At 47.8% G+C, this 14,225-nt stretch overlaps 1 protein-coding gene across 10 annotated transcripts in view; it reads left to right on the forward strand.

Annotated features, from left to right (window-relative positions):
* The window catches only part of plecb (plectin b), a 348,566-nt gene that overhangs the window by 112,719 nt on the left and 221,622 nt on the right, over positions 1 to 14,225 (forward strand). For 2 of the 10 annotated variants that reach the window (XM_063044745.1, XM_063044746.1), the window contains exon 1: positions 11,602 to 12,340. The exons of the other annotated variants lie outside the window; for them this stretch is intronic. In XM_063044745.1, the coding sequence (XP_062900815.1) occupies positions 11,794 to 12,340 (547 nt within the window). In that variant the 5' untranslated portion in view covers positions 11,602 to 11,793. Of the gene's footprint in view, positions 1 to 11,601; positions 12,341 to 14,225 lie in introns of those variants that run through there. 10 annotated transcript variants of the gene reach the window in all.

Genomic DNA, 14,225 nt, shown 5'->3' on the forward strand with positions numbered 1-14,225 from the left:
CCCTTTCCAACCCTGTTTACTACCCTCCCACCCATTTATTACACTCCCATCCCAGGTTTGTCAGGCAGGATTTTCCCAGAAGGAAACTATGCCAGAGTCCAGTGATTTCTGAATGATCATTTCTAATGCCACCACAATCTTTAACGTTACCTCTTTCAGAACCCCTAGGATGCACTTCATCTGGTCTGGGTGACTTGTGTCCCTGTAGGTCTTTCAGCTTTTTGAGCACCTTCTCTCTTGTAATAGTAACTGCACCCGCTTCTCTTCCTTCACACACTACAACATCAGGCATACTGCTAGTGTCTTCAACAGCGAAGATTGATGCAAAGTACTCATTTTGTTCATCAACCATTTCCTTGTCCCATTATTATTTCTCTTGCCTCATTTTCTAGCAGTCCTATGTCCACTCTCATTTCTCTCTGATTTTTAACGTACTTGAAAAAATTTATTATCCACTTTGATATTATTTGCTAGCTTTATTTCGTATTTCGTCCTTTCCCTTCTAATGATTCTTTTAGTTGCTCTCTGTAGGTTTTTTTAAAAAAACTTCTCAATCCTCTATCTTCCCACTAATGTTTGCTTTGTTGTCGGCCCTTTCTTTTGCTTTTACAACAGCTTTGACTTCCCTTGTCAGCCATGGTTGTACTGTTTTACCATTTGATATTTCTTCATTTTTGGAATACATGTGTCCTGCACCTTCCTCATTTAGATGATGGAATAAGTGGCTTTGTTGCCAAGTTTTCAAATGATACAAAGATTGGTGGAGGGGCAGGTAGTGTTGAGGAAACAGGTAGGATGCAGAAGGACATAGACAGATTAGAAGAATGGGCAAGAAGGTGGCAAATGAAATACAACGTTGGACAATGCATGGTCATGCACTTGTGTAGTAGAAGTAAGTGTGCGGACTTTTTTCTAAGTGGGGCAAAAATCCAGCCATCTGAGATGCAGAGGGACTTCTGCAGAACACCCTAAAGGTTAACTTGCAGATTGAGTTGGTGGTGAGGAAGACAAATACAATGTCAGCATTCATTTCAAGAGTTCTTGAATAGAAGAGCAGGGATGCAATGCTGAGGCACTCATCTTGAGTATTGTGAACTGTTTTGTGCTCCCCATCTGAGAAAAGATGTGCTGACATTGGAGAGGGTCCAGAGGTGGTTCACAAGGATGTATCTGGGAATGAGAGTGTTATCATACTAGGAATGTTTGACAGCTCTGTGTCTGTACTTGCTTTTACTTAGAAGAATGAATGTGGATCTCATTGAAACCTTTCAAATGTTGAAAGGCCTGAACAGTGTAGATGTGGAAAGGGCTTTTCCCATGGTGGGGGAGTCTGGGACAAGAGGGCACAGCCTCAGGATAGAAGGACGTCCATTTAAAATGGAGAAATTTCTGAAGCCAAAGGGTGGTGAAGTTGTGGATTTTGCTACCACAGGCAGCTGTGGAGCCCAGGTCATTGGGAGTATTTAAGGCGGAGATTGATAAATTGTTGATTGGACGTGCCATCAAAGGTTAGAAACATAGAAAATAGGAGCAGGAATAGGCCATTCGGCCCTTCGAGCCTGTACCGCCATTCAGTATGATCATGGCTGATCATCCAACTCAGAGCCCTGTACCAGCCTCCCCTCCATACCCCCTGATCCCTTTAACCACAAGGGCCATATCTAACTCCCTCTTAAATATAGCCAATAAACTGGCCTCAACTGTTTCCTGTGGCAGAGAATTCCACAGATTCACCACTCTCTGTGTGAAGAAGTTTTTCCTAATCTTGGTCCTAAAAGGCTTCCCCTTTATCCTCAAACTGTGACCCCTCGTTCTGGACTTCCCCAACATGAGGAACAATCTTCCTGCATCTAGTCTGTCCAATCCTTTTAGGATTTTATACGTTTCAATCAGATCCCCCCTCAATCTTCTAAATTCCAGAGAGTATAAGCCTAGTCGATCCAGTCTTTCCTCATATGAAAGTCCTGCTATCCCAGGAATCAATCTGGTGAACCTTCTTTGTACTCCCTCTATGGCAAGAATGTCTTTCCTCAGATTAGGGGATCAAAACTGCACACAATACTCCAGGTGTGGTCTCACCAAGGCCTTGTACAACTGCAGTAGTACCTCCCTGCTCCTGTACTTGAATCCTCTTGCTATAAATGCCAGCATACCATTCGCCTCATCTAAGTCATTAATATACATTGTAAACAACTGGGGTCCCAGCACTGAGCCTTGCGGTACCCCACTAGTCACTGCCTGCCATTCTGAAAAGGTCCCATTTATTCCCACACTTTGCTTCCTGTCTGCCAACCAATTCTCTAACCACATCAATACCTTACCCCCAATACCATGTGCTTTAAGTTCACACACTAATCTCCTGTGTGGGACCTTGTCAAAAGCCTTTTGAAAATCCAAATATACTGCACCTACTGGCTCTCCCCTATCCACTCTACTAGTTACATGCTCAAAAAATTCTATGAGATTCGTCAGTCATGATTTTCCTTTCACAAATCCATGCTGACTTTGTCCGATGATTTCACCGCTTTCCAATGTGCTGTTATCACATCTTTGATAACTGACTCTAGCATTTTCCCCACCACCGATGTCAGGCTAACCGGTCTATAATTCCCCAGTTTCTCTCTCCCTCCTTTTTTAAAAAGTGGGGTTACATTAGCCACCGTCCAATCCTCAGGAACTAATCCAGAATATAAACAGTTTTGAAAAATTATCACTAATGCATCCACTATTTCTTGGGCTACTTCCTTAAGCACTCTGGGATGCAGACCACCTGGCCCTGGGGATTTATCTGCCTCTAATCCCTGCAATTTACCTAACACCACTTCCCTACTAACATGTATTTCCCTCAGTTCCTCCATCTCACTGGACCCTCTGTCCCCTATTTCCGGAAGATTATTTATGTCCTCCTTTGTGAAGACAGAACCAAAGTAGTTATTCAATTCGTCTGCCATGTTGTTGCTCCCCATAATCAATTCACCTGTTTCTGTCTGTAGGGGACCTACATTTATCTTAACCAATCTTTTTCTTTTCACATATCCATAAAAGCTTTTACAGTCACTTTTTATGTTCCCTGCCAGTTTTCTCTCATAATCTTTTTTTCCCTTTCCTAATTAAGCCCTTTGTCCTCCTCTGCTGGACTTTGAATTTCTCCCAGTCCTCAGGTGAGCCACTTTTTCTGGCTAATTTGTATGCTTCTTCTTTGGAATTGATACTATCCCTAATTTCCCTTGTTAGTCACTGGTGCACTACTTTCCCTGATTTATTCTTTTGCCAAACTGGGATGAACAATTGTTGTAATTCATCCATGCGATCTTTAAATGCTTGCCATTGCATATCCACTGTCAACCCTTTAAGTGTCATTTGCCAGTCTATCTTAGCTACTTCACGTCTCATACCTTCAAAGTTAGCCTTCTTTAAGTTCAGAACCTTTGTATCTGAATTAACTATGTCACTCTCCATCTTAATGAAGAATAAGAATAAGTTACGGGGAGAAGGCCGGCGATTGGGGCTGAGAAGGGGAAAAACGGATGGAATGGAGGAGCAGACTCGATGGGCTATTGGCCTAATTCTGCTCATGTGTCTTTTGGTCTTATCTTATGGAATAAAGGCCTTTTCTGGATGGTTATGGTGTTCCTCAGCGGTCAGTATTGGAATCGCTGCTTGTCAGTGATTTAGATAATGGAATTGATGGCTTTGTGGCAAAGTTTGTGGATAATACGAAGATAGGTGGGGGGATGGTAGGTAGTGCTGAAGAATGCGATTACAGGAGGGCTTAGACAAATAGAAAGAGTGGGCAATAAAGTGGCAGATGGAATACACTGTTGGGATATGTATGAGAATGGAATTTGCTAAAAGGAACAATAGTGTAGACTATGATCTAAATGGGGAGGAAATACAAACCTCAGGGGTGCAAAGGGACTTTTTGCAAGACTCCCAGCAGGTTAATTCATAGGGCAAGAAGGCAAATACAATGTTTGAATTTATTTCAAGGGGCATAGAATATGAAAACAAGAAGGTAATGCTGAAGCATTATAAAGCACTAGTCAGGCCACACTTGAAGTATTGTCAACAGTTTTGGTTCCTGCATCTCAGAAAGAGTGTGTTGTCATTGTAGAGAGTCCAGAGGAGGTTCACGAGGATGATTCCAGGAACAAAGGGGTTAACATATGAGGAGTGTTTGGCAGTTGTGGGCCTGAACTCACTAGAATTTAGAAGAATGTGTGGGGATCTCACTGAAACCTCCCAAGTGTTGAAAGGTCTAGATAAGCTGGATGTGGAGAGGGTGTTACTCTGGTGGAGTATTCAGAACTAGAGGGCACAGACTCAAAATTAAGGGGTGACCTTATAGAACAGAAGTAAAGAGGAATTTGTTTTAGCCAAGGAATGGTGAATCTGTGGCTTGCTCTGTCACAGGCTGCGTTGGAGGCTAAGTCTGAGAGCATATTCAAAGTGGAAGTTGATCGATTCCTGATCGGTCATGGCATCAAGGGATATCTTTCAAGAATTGATAGATTCTGGCATTGTACTGGATGAATGGAAAATTGCAAACGTTACGCCGCTATTTAAGAAGGGTGGGAGGCAGCAGAAAGGAAACTATAGACCTGTTAGCCTGACATCAGTGGTTGGGAAGTTGTTGGAATTGATTGTTAAGGATGAGATAACAGAGTACCTGGAGGCACATTACAAGATAGGCCAAAGCCAGCATGGTTTCCTGAAAGGAAAATCCTGCCTAACAAACCTACTGTAATTCTTTGAAGAAATTTCAAGCAGGGTAGATAAAGGAGATGCGGTAGATGTGGTGTACTTGGATTTTCAGAAGGCCTTTGACAAGGTGCTGCACATGAGGCTGCTTAGCAAGATAAAAGCCCATGGAATTACAGGAAAGTTACTAGCATGGGTGGAGCATTGGCTGGTCGGCAGAAAACAGAGAGTGGGGATAAAGGGATCCGATTCTGGCTGGCTGACCAGTGGAGTTCCACAAGGGTCAGTGTTGGAACCACTGCTTTTTATGATGTATGTCAATGATTTGGACTACAGTATTAATGGATTTGTGGCTAAATATGCCAATGATACAAAGATAGGTGGCGGAGCGGGTGGTGTTAAGGAAACATAGAGCCTGCAGAGAGACTTAGATAGTTTAGGAGAATGGGCAAAGAAGTGGCAAATGAAATACAATGTTGGAAAGTGTGTGGTCATGCACTTTGGTGGAAAAAATAAATGGGCAGACTATTATTTTAGATGGGGAATGAATTCAAAATGCAGAGATGCAAAGGGACTTGGGAGTCCTTGTGCAGGATACCTTAAAGGTTAACCTCCAGGTTGAGTCGATGATGAAGAAGGCGAATGCAATGTTGGCACTCATTTCTAGAGGAATAGAGTATAGCAGCAGGGATGTGATGTTGAAGCTCTATAAGGCACTTGTGAGACCACGCTTGGAGCATTGTGTGCCGTTTTGGGCTCCTTATTTTAGAAAGGATATACAGACATTGGAGAGGGTTCAGAGAAGATTCACAAGAATGATTCCAGGAATGAAAGGGTTACCTTCTGAGGAATGTCTGGCAGCTCTTGGGCTGTATTCCCTGGAGTTCAGGAGAATGAGGGGAGATCTCATAGAAACATTCTGAATGTTAAAAGGCCTAAACAGATTAGATATGGCAAATGTTATTTTCCATGGTAGGGGATTCTAGGAGAAGTGGGCACGATTTCAGAATTGAAGGACGTCCATTTAGAACAGAGGATGTGGAGAAATTACTTTAGTCAGAGGGTGGTAAATTTGTGGAATTTGTTGCCACGAGTGGCTGTGGAGGCCAAGTCATTGGGTGCATTTAAGGCAGAGATAGAGAGGTTCTTGAATAGCCAGGGCATCAAAGGGTATGGGGAGAAACCAGGGGAGTGGGGATGACTGGAAGACTTGGATCATCCCATGATGGAATGGCAGATTCAATGGGCCAAATGGCCTACTTCTGCTCCTATATCTTATGGTGAGAGGGTAGGTGTATGGGGTTGTATGGGATCCGGGAACAGCCACGATGAAATGGGGGAGCAGACTCGATGGTGTGAATGGCCTAATTCTGTTCCTGTATCTTATGGTCTTTCCCCTCACCCACCCCACTTCCCCCTCTCCCACTCCATTTCCCCTTCCTACTCCCTTTCCCCCTCTCCCACCCCATTTCTCCCTCCTACCCCCTTCCCCCTCTCTTTCCCCCTCCCACCCCATTTCCCCTCCCATCCATTCTTCTTTCCCCTCCTCTCCCCTTTCCCACTCTCCTAGCCCATTCTTCCTTCCCCCTCTCCCATTCTATTTCTTCCTTACCCGCTCTCACATCCTGTTACCCCTCTCAAATCCTGTTCACCATCTCTTATCCCATTCTCCATCTTCGATCTTGTTCCCCTTTACCACCCCGTTTCACCCTCTTCTATCCTTCATCCTTTCTCACCTTGTTTACCCCTCTCACGGGTCACTTACCACTCTCCCAGCCCATTTCTCCCTTCTACCCCATTTCCACCTCTCCCAGCTCATTTCCCATCTTTTCCCAACCCACCCAGTTTCCTCACTTTCCCCATCTCCCGCCTTCTTTTCCACCAAATACACCTTTTCCTTTCATCCCATTCCCCCTTTCTTCTACCCTGTTTCTCCTTTCTGTGACCTGCTTCCCCCTCTCCCACCCCGTTTCCCAACTTCCCCCAACCCATGTGATTTCCTCACTTCAGTCCTCTCCCATGTCATTTTCCTCCGTTTCCCCTACATTCCCTTCCCTCTGCCACCACACTTTCCCCCTTTCCACCTAATCCCCCCATTTCCCCTTCCTTCCCTGTTTCACCCTTTCCCTCCCCGTTTCACCCTCTCCCACCCTGTTTGTCACCTCCCTTCCTATTTCCCCAACCCCATAACTCCCTCTCCCACATGATTTACTCACTTGCCCCATCTCCGATCGTCTCCCCTACTTTCTTCCCATTTCCCTCCTCCCACTCTGTTTCCCCCTTCCCCCTCTCCCACCCCATTCCCCCCTCTCCAGACCCCTTCCCCATCCCACTGTTCCCCCTTCACTCCTCTCTCATCATTTTCTCTTTCCCTTCTCACACCCCATTTCCCACTTCCAGCCCACCTAATTTCCTCTCTTTCCACTGCTCCCATGCGTCCCCCCCCCGGCCCCTTTCTCCCCACCCACACACTTCCCCTGCAACCACCCATTTCCCCCTTTCTCTCCCACCTTGTTTCCCCCTTTCCCTATCTCCCTCCCCTTCCCCAACCCCCTCCTCTTACCTCAACTGCCTCCCCCTTCCCCAACTCCCTTTCCATTTCTCTCTCCCATCCCATTGCCTCCATTTCTCCTTCTATCACTCCATTTCCTGTCTTCCCCCTCTTCCATTCAGTTCTACCCTTTTGTCCTGTTTCCCCTTTTCTGCTCCCACCATGTTTGCCCCTTCCTCCCTCTCTTACCCTATTCCCCCTTTTCTTCCTCTCCCACTCCATTTTCCTCTTCTCCAGTTTTCCCCCAACCCCATTTCCCCCATCCCATCTGACTTCCTAAGCTTCCCCCTCCCATCCCATTTTCCCCTCTCCCACCCCATCTCCTCCCTTCCTTTCTCCCACGCTGTTTCTCCCTATCCCACCCCATTTCCTCCTTTCTCCCTCCCACCCTGTTACTCCCTATCCCACCCCATTTCTTCCCTCCCCATCTCCTATCCCATTTCCCCCTCTCCCATCTTATTACTCTCTCTCCCTCACCATCTCTTCCCTTCCCCTCTCCTATCCCATTTCCCCCTGGTGATACGGGTCCTCTACTTTCTTCCTGATGGCAGCAGCAATAGGAGAGCATGGCCTGGGTGGTAGGCGTTCCTGATGATGGATGCTGTCTTCCTGCGGCAGCACTCCCTGTAGATGTAGGGAGGGCTCCACCCATGATTGATTGGCTGTATCCATTACATTTTTGTTGCATTTTCTGTTGAAGGGCATTGATGTTTCCATACAAGGCTGTGATACAGTCAGTCAATATACTTTCCACCACACATCTATAGACATTTGTCAAAGTTTTAGATGTCGTGTGAATCTTCGCAAACTTCTATGGAAGTAGAGGTGCTACCGTGCTTTCTTCATAATTGCACTTGCGAGCCAGGCCCAGGACAGGTGGTCTGAAATGATAACACCAGGGGATTTATAGTTGCCGACCCTCTCCACCTCTGATTCCCCAATGGGACCAGCTCATGGGTGAATGGTTTCCTCCTCATGAAGTCAGTAATCAGCTCCTTGGTCTTTCTGACGCTGAGTAAGAGGTTGTTGTTGCGGAAGTGAGGAAATTGAAGATCAAACTGCACAAGGAGGTATTGAGGTCAAGGTCTTCAAGCTTATTTAGTTTTGAGGGGATGATTAAGAGTAGATGAATGGGGGACAAAGAAATGATAGATGAAGTTAAGAAGCATTTTACATCAGTCTTCACTGTGGAAGACCAGTGGGCAGGGTCTCAGAAAGAAGGTACATCCATTTTGAACAGACATGAGGAACGTCTTCAGCCAGAGGCTAGTGGAATTCATGACCATAGGCAGCCGTGGAGGCCAAATTATTGGGAATATTTAAAGTGATGGGTTCTTAAAGGTTATGGGGAGAAGGCTGCTGAATGGGGCTGACAGGGATAATAAATCAGCCATGATGGAATGGCAGAGGAGACTTGACAGGCTGAGTGTCTTAATTCTGCTCCTGTGTCTTACGGTCTTATGATATCAGCTAAACACAGGCAAGTAGGACTAGGTTGGATGGGAATGGAAAAGGTCCTAAAGAAAGTGCTCGACCAAAAGCATTGAATGTTTACCCTTTTCCATAGATGCTGCCTGACCTACTGAGTTCCTCCAGCATTTCGCGTGTGTTGCTTTAGATGGGAATGGGACGAGGTTGGGTGGGAATGGGTGTAAGTCAGATAGGAAGGCCTTTGACAGGGTGCCACACATGAGACTGCTTACCAGTTTAAGAGCCCATGGCATTACAGAAAAGATACTGGCATGGTTAGAGCATTGACTGATTGGTAGGAGGCAGCGAGTGGGAATAAAAGGATCCCTTTCTGGTTGGCCGCTAGTGACTAGTGGAATTCCACAAGGATCAGTGTTGGGACCGCTTCTTTTTATGCTGTATATCAATGATTTAACCATATAACCATATAACAGGCCATCTCGGCCCTTCTGGTCCGTGACGAACTCTTACTCTCACCTCGTCCCACCGACCTGCACTCAACCCATAACCCTTCATTCCTTTCCTGTCCATATAGCTATCCAATTTAACTTTAAATGACAACATCGAACCTGCCTCAACCACTTCTGCTGGAAGCTCGTTCCACACAGCTACCACTCTCTGAGTAAAGAAGTTCCCCCTCATGTTACCCCTAAACTTTTGCCCTTTAACTCTCAACTCATGTCCTCTTGTTTGAAGCTCCCCCACTCTCGACGGAAAAAGCCTATCCACGTCAACTCTATCTATTCCCCTCATAATCTTAAACACCTCTATCAAGTCCCCCCTCAACCTTCTACGCTTTAGATGATGGAATAGATGGTTTTGTTGCCAAGTTTGCAGATGATACAATGATTGGTAGAGGGGTAGGTAGTGTTGACGAAACAGGTAGGCTGTAGAAGGTCTTAGTTAGATTGGGAGAATGGGCAAGATAGTGGCAAATGAAATACAATGTTGGAAAATGCATGGTCATGCACTTCTGTAGTAGAAATAAATGTGCAAACTAATTTCTAAATGGGGAGAAAATTGAAAAATCTGAGATGCAAAGGGTCTTGGGAGTCCTTGTGCAGAATACCCTAAAGGTTAATTTGCAGGTTGAGTGGGTGTTGAAGAAGGCAAATGCAATGTTAATATTCGTTTCAAGAGGTCTAGAATACAAGAATGTGATGCTGAGGCTTTATAAGACATTGGTGAAGCCTCACCTTGAGTATTGTGAACAATTTTGGGCTCTTCATCGAAGAAAAGATATGCTGGCATTGGAGAGTGTTCAGAGGAGGTTCACAAGGATGATTCTGAGAATGAAAGGGTTATTGCACGAGGTATGTTTGATGACTCTGGGTCTGTACTTGCTGCAGTTCAGAAGGATGGGGGGGGATCTCATTGAAACCTTTTGAGTGTTGGAAGGCCTAGACAGAGTAGATGTGGAAAGGATGTTTCCCATGGTGGGGAGTCTAGGACAAGAGAGCATAGCCTCATGATAGAGGGGCATTCATTTAAAACAGAGATGCAGAGAAATTTGTTTAGCCAGAGGGTGGCAAGTTTGTGGAATTTATTACCATAGGCAGCTGTGGAGGCCAGGTCATTGGGTGTATTTAAGGCAGACGTTGAAAGATTGTTGATTGGACACGGCCTCAAAGGTTACGGGGAGAAGGCTGGGGAGTGGGGCTGAGGAGGGGAAAAAAGGATCAGCCACGATTGAATGGTGAAGCGGACTCAATGGGCCAAATGGCCAGATTCTGCTCCTATGTCTTATGGAACGGGACTAGGTTAGATGAGAATGTTGGTCGGCATTGAACAGTTGGGCCAAAGGGCCTTTGATACAATAAATGCAGTGTCAGGCCTGTGATGGAGCATGGTGCAGAGTGTCAGTCAGCCTGAGTTTGAAGTGACAATAATTGAAGGGTTTAGATGTTCAGGTGGGTTCGGGGTTTGGGAGGTTGTCAGCAGTGGTGGGACCGGGGCATTCTTCAGCCTGGTTGTCTGGGCTAATGCAGGGAAGGAGTGAGTGAACAGAGTTCTAGCTGTCTCCTACCTAAGGGTTATTCTGCTGTTGCTCCTCTCCCTCCCTGTGCCCATCCCTCCGGAACCTCATTCTCCCCCCCCCCACCCTGTTCCTCGGGGGGGGGGGTGGTCACTGAGCCCCTCACAGACCTGCTCGGCACCCGGTCACTGATGATGACAATGAGCTGGGTGGGTGGGGTCTGTAGTGTGTTGGGGTGCTGTGTTTTGTAGGGTGGGGTGTGGTGGGTTTGATTGGGTGCTGCTGGGTGGCAAGTGGTGTTCAGTGGTGAGTTGGGTGCTGTTGGATGTTGAGGGAGTACAGTGTTGTCTGTGTGGGGGAGGTGTCACTGCGATTATGTTGGGGAGTGTTGGGAGCCTTACCCAGGGTGACATTGCTGAGGGAGGGTATGGATTTATTACTCTGGTTCGAGTTACAATTCCCACAATGACAGGACTATTCTGGACTCTGAAATACCAGTGTTAAATCAGGAGCAGAGCATGCTGCTCCCGTGCACACCACCTTTTATAGGTGCTCTCTGTCCTGGGGGCTCGGAGGGAATCTGGGGTATGTTTGTGTGTCTTTGAGCGAGTACTAAGTGCAGCTGGGGTGCGTGTTTCAGTGGGGAGGGGTAGTGTCATGTATCAGGGATGCATCTGGGGAAAGGGTGGTGTCCCAGCTGACAGACTTGAGGGCACATCGCTCCCTCCCACACAGCCAGCAGTGATTTTGGCTCCTGGCCAGCCTCCTGCTCCCACTGCTGGGCTTGTCTCTGTCTCTGTGACGACATTTCCTCAGATCCTGATTCACCGCCTGGCCAATCTCCAGACACAGAGCTGAGCTGTCAGCGTGCGGCCGCTTTCCTGCTCTTCCTGCTGCTCATTCAGTGCCTCAGCCAGCCGGCGTGAACTAAACAGAGCCCCAAGGTGTCTGCTGTGTCCATTCCCTGCCTCCACAGCTCAGTCCCCATAGCCCAGTCCCAGCTGGTCAGTCACTGCTAGGCTGGTTCCCCTGAGCCCTCCACTGACCCTGACTCTCCCCCTCCAGACCCCGGCTGATCCACAGCCTGCCCCACACCATGGTTGCAGGCATGTTGATGCCCCTGCCCCAGCTGAGGGCTATCTATGAGGTGCTACTGAGGGACGGGGTGCTGGTGGCCCAGGACACCCGCTGCCCTCACTCTCAGCACCCCGAGGTGCATGGTGCCTCCAACCTGCAGGTGCTACGTGCACTGGGCTCCCTGCGTTCCCGCGGCCTGGTCCGCGAGACCTTCACCTGGAGGCATCACTACTGGTACCTGACTGAGCAGGGCCTGGTCTTCCTACAGCAATACCTCCACCTCCCACCTCACGTCATACCAGCTCCCCTGCAGCCCACACCCAGGGCCAGGCCCCGAGGCCGGATGCTGGGACCCCACCTCCCGCACCAGCCTGCATCCCGTAACAGCCTCACCAGGCCTGCTGCCTCCCTCAGCCTGGTACGCACTCAGTCAACTCCCTCCTCCTCCTCCTCCTCCTCCTCCTCCTCCTCCTCCGCCCGGCATGACAGCCAGGAATATCGGCCACTCAACCATCTGAGAGAGAGAGGGTCCCCGCTGGGGCCGAGGCTCGACAGGACTCTGCCAGGTTAGCACTGACCCTGACTGCATGTTGCCCCATCCCCACTGTGCATGTGATGTGCTCACCTACCTCTCCATTCTCCCCCCTCTCTCTCCCCCTCTCCATTTCCCCCTTCTCCCCCTCAATCCTCTCCACCCTTCTCCACTCCCCCTCCCCCCTCCCTCTCCCCCTCCCTCTCCCCCTCCCTCTCCCCCTCACTCCCCCCACCTCTCCCCCCTTTCTCTCCCTTCTACTGATCGCTAACCTCCATTTCTTTTCCTTGAACCCCCCTTCACACTTTCTGTTCCCCACCCCCCCATGAACCATATGTGGAAGCCTGCTCCAAGCTATGAGCTGCTGGTGGTTTGGTCAGTGTGGGGGGTGGGCGGAGTGTGGAGTTAGAGGAGAAGGTGATCACAGGATTTTTGTGTGTGTCCTGTGTGCGTGTTGCGGGGTGGAATCGCGTACCTGCTGCCTACATACACAGTCTGATTGGTGGGCTTTTCAATCTGTGTGTACACCTATCATGGTAGTGTGCATATCAATGTGCATGTATGTGAGGTGTGTGCGGGACACACCACCGTGATCGGTGTCTAGTGTTTTGGAGAGAAAGTCTTCGAGTGCTGGTGGTCCCTAGTTGGCCTCAGTCTGGAGACTGATGGGAAGCTGAGCCTGTCCGTGTACTGGAGCGTGGACACGCCTGCTTTCAGGGTATTTATAGGGGTTTTGATCTAATAATGAGGATGATCTGTCTGTAATAATGATGATATATTTATTTTTGAATTTGCAGTTTGCCTTTTGTACATTGATCGTTTTTCATTGATTCTGTTGAATCTTTGTTCTACTGTGATTGCCTGCATCAAAATGAATCTCAGGGTTGTATATGGTGATATGTATGTACATGGATAATAATTTTATTTTGAACAACAAGTGCAAAGGACAGAAAAACCATTCGGAGAGTTCCTGCTAACTGTGCCATTGGGGTGGAGATCCAGTCTGTCACTTCACACCCTCCCATGGAGTCATTGGGTGAGACACCCAGCCAACCAGAGTAGAAAACGTGGGTGTTACCAGTGACACCCAGATCCGGAAACTTAATTAAATAAAAAATGGGTGAACAGGTGGCTGTTTGACATTGAGGAATAGGGAAGTATCGCAGGGAGACTGAGGAGAGATGATACAGGAACAGGGCGGAGGGGGAGATATGCACTGCTCACTCAGGCGCAGGACAGGGCAAGAGGTGCAGAAAGAGACACACAAGGTCCCAGAGGACCGACCTAAACTAATCCCTTCTGCCTACACTATGTCCATATGCCTCTGTACATCCCTGTACCTATCTAAACCCCCTCGAACGTCTCTATGATGGGAAACTTTATGAACCATAGGATCAGTCTCAGTAAGAGGCCTGTATACAGCTGTACACACAAAATGCCAGAGGAACTCAGCAGGCCGGGCAGCGAGGTCTGCTGAGTTCTTTCAGCATTTAGAGTGCGTTGCTTCAATTTCCAGCATCTGCAGATTTTCTCTTGTTTCTGTATGCAGTTGAGCTGCCTGGCTTCGGGGGAAGGTTTGCAAGTCTTGGAGAGAGTGCAGAGAGATAGCAGCCACCCTGTACTCCCCAGAACTACACTCTAATATTGTGTGGGACTGAGCAAGATGTTACATGGTTAGGCTGGGCCCAGCATTTCCAAATGAGTCTCGAAGATCGCTCTTATGTGCCGTGGTGCTCTATGAATTTGGTCACAGCCTACAACGATTCGTCAGCATTCATGAGGAATGTAAAATCAAATGAGAGGTGACTGTGTGATGTGTTTGCATGCAGAGAGGGTTCCCTGTGACCATACTCAGATGTAAGTCATTGGCAGTGAGGGACACACGTAATCGTGTGCAGACAGGGATCCATGTAGCCGTA

Source organism: Mobula hypostoma, chromosome 3, assembly GCF_963921235.1.
Source record: "Mobula hypostoma chromosome 3, sMobHyp1.1, whole genome shotgun sequence".
Classification (NCBI taxonomy): domain Eukaryota; kingdom Metazoa; phylum Chordata; class Chondrichthyes; order Myliobatiformes; family Myliobatidae; genus Mobula; species Mobula hypostoma.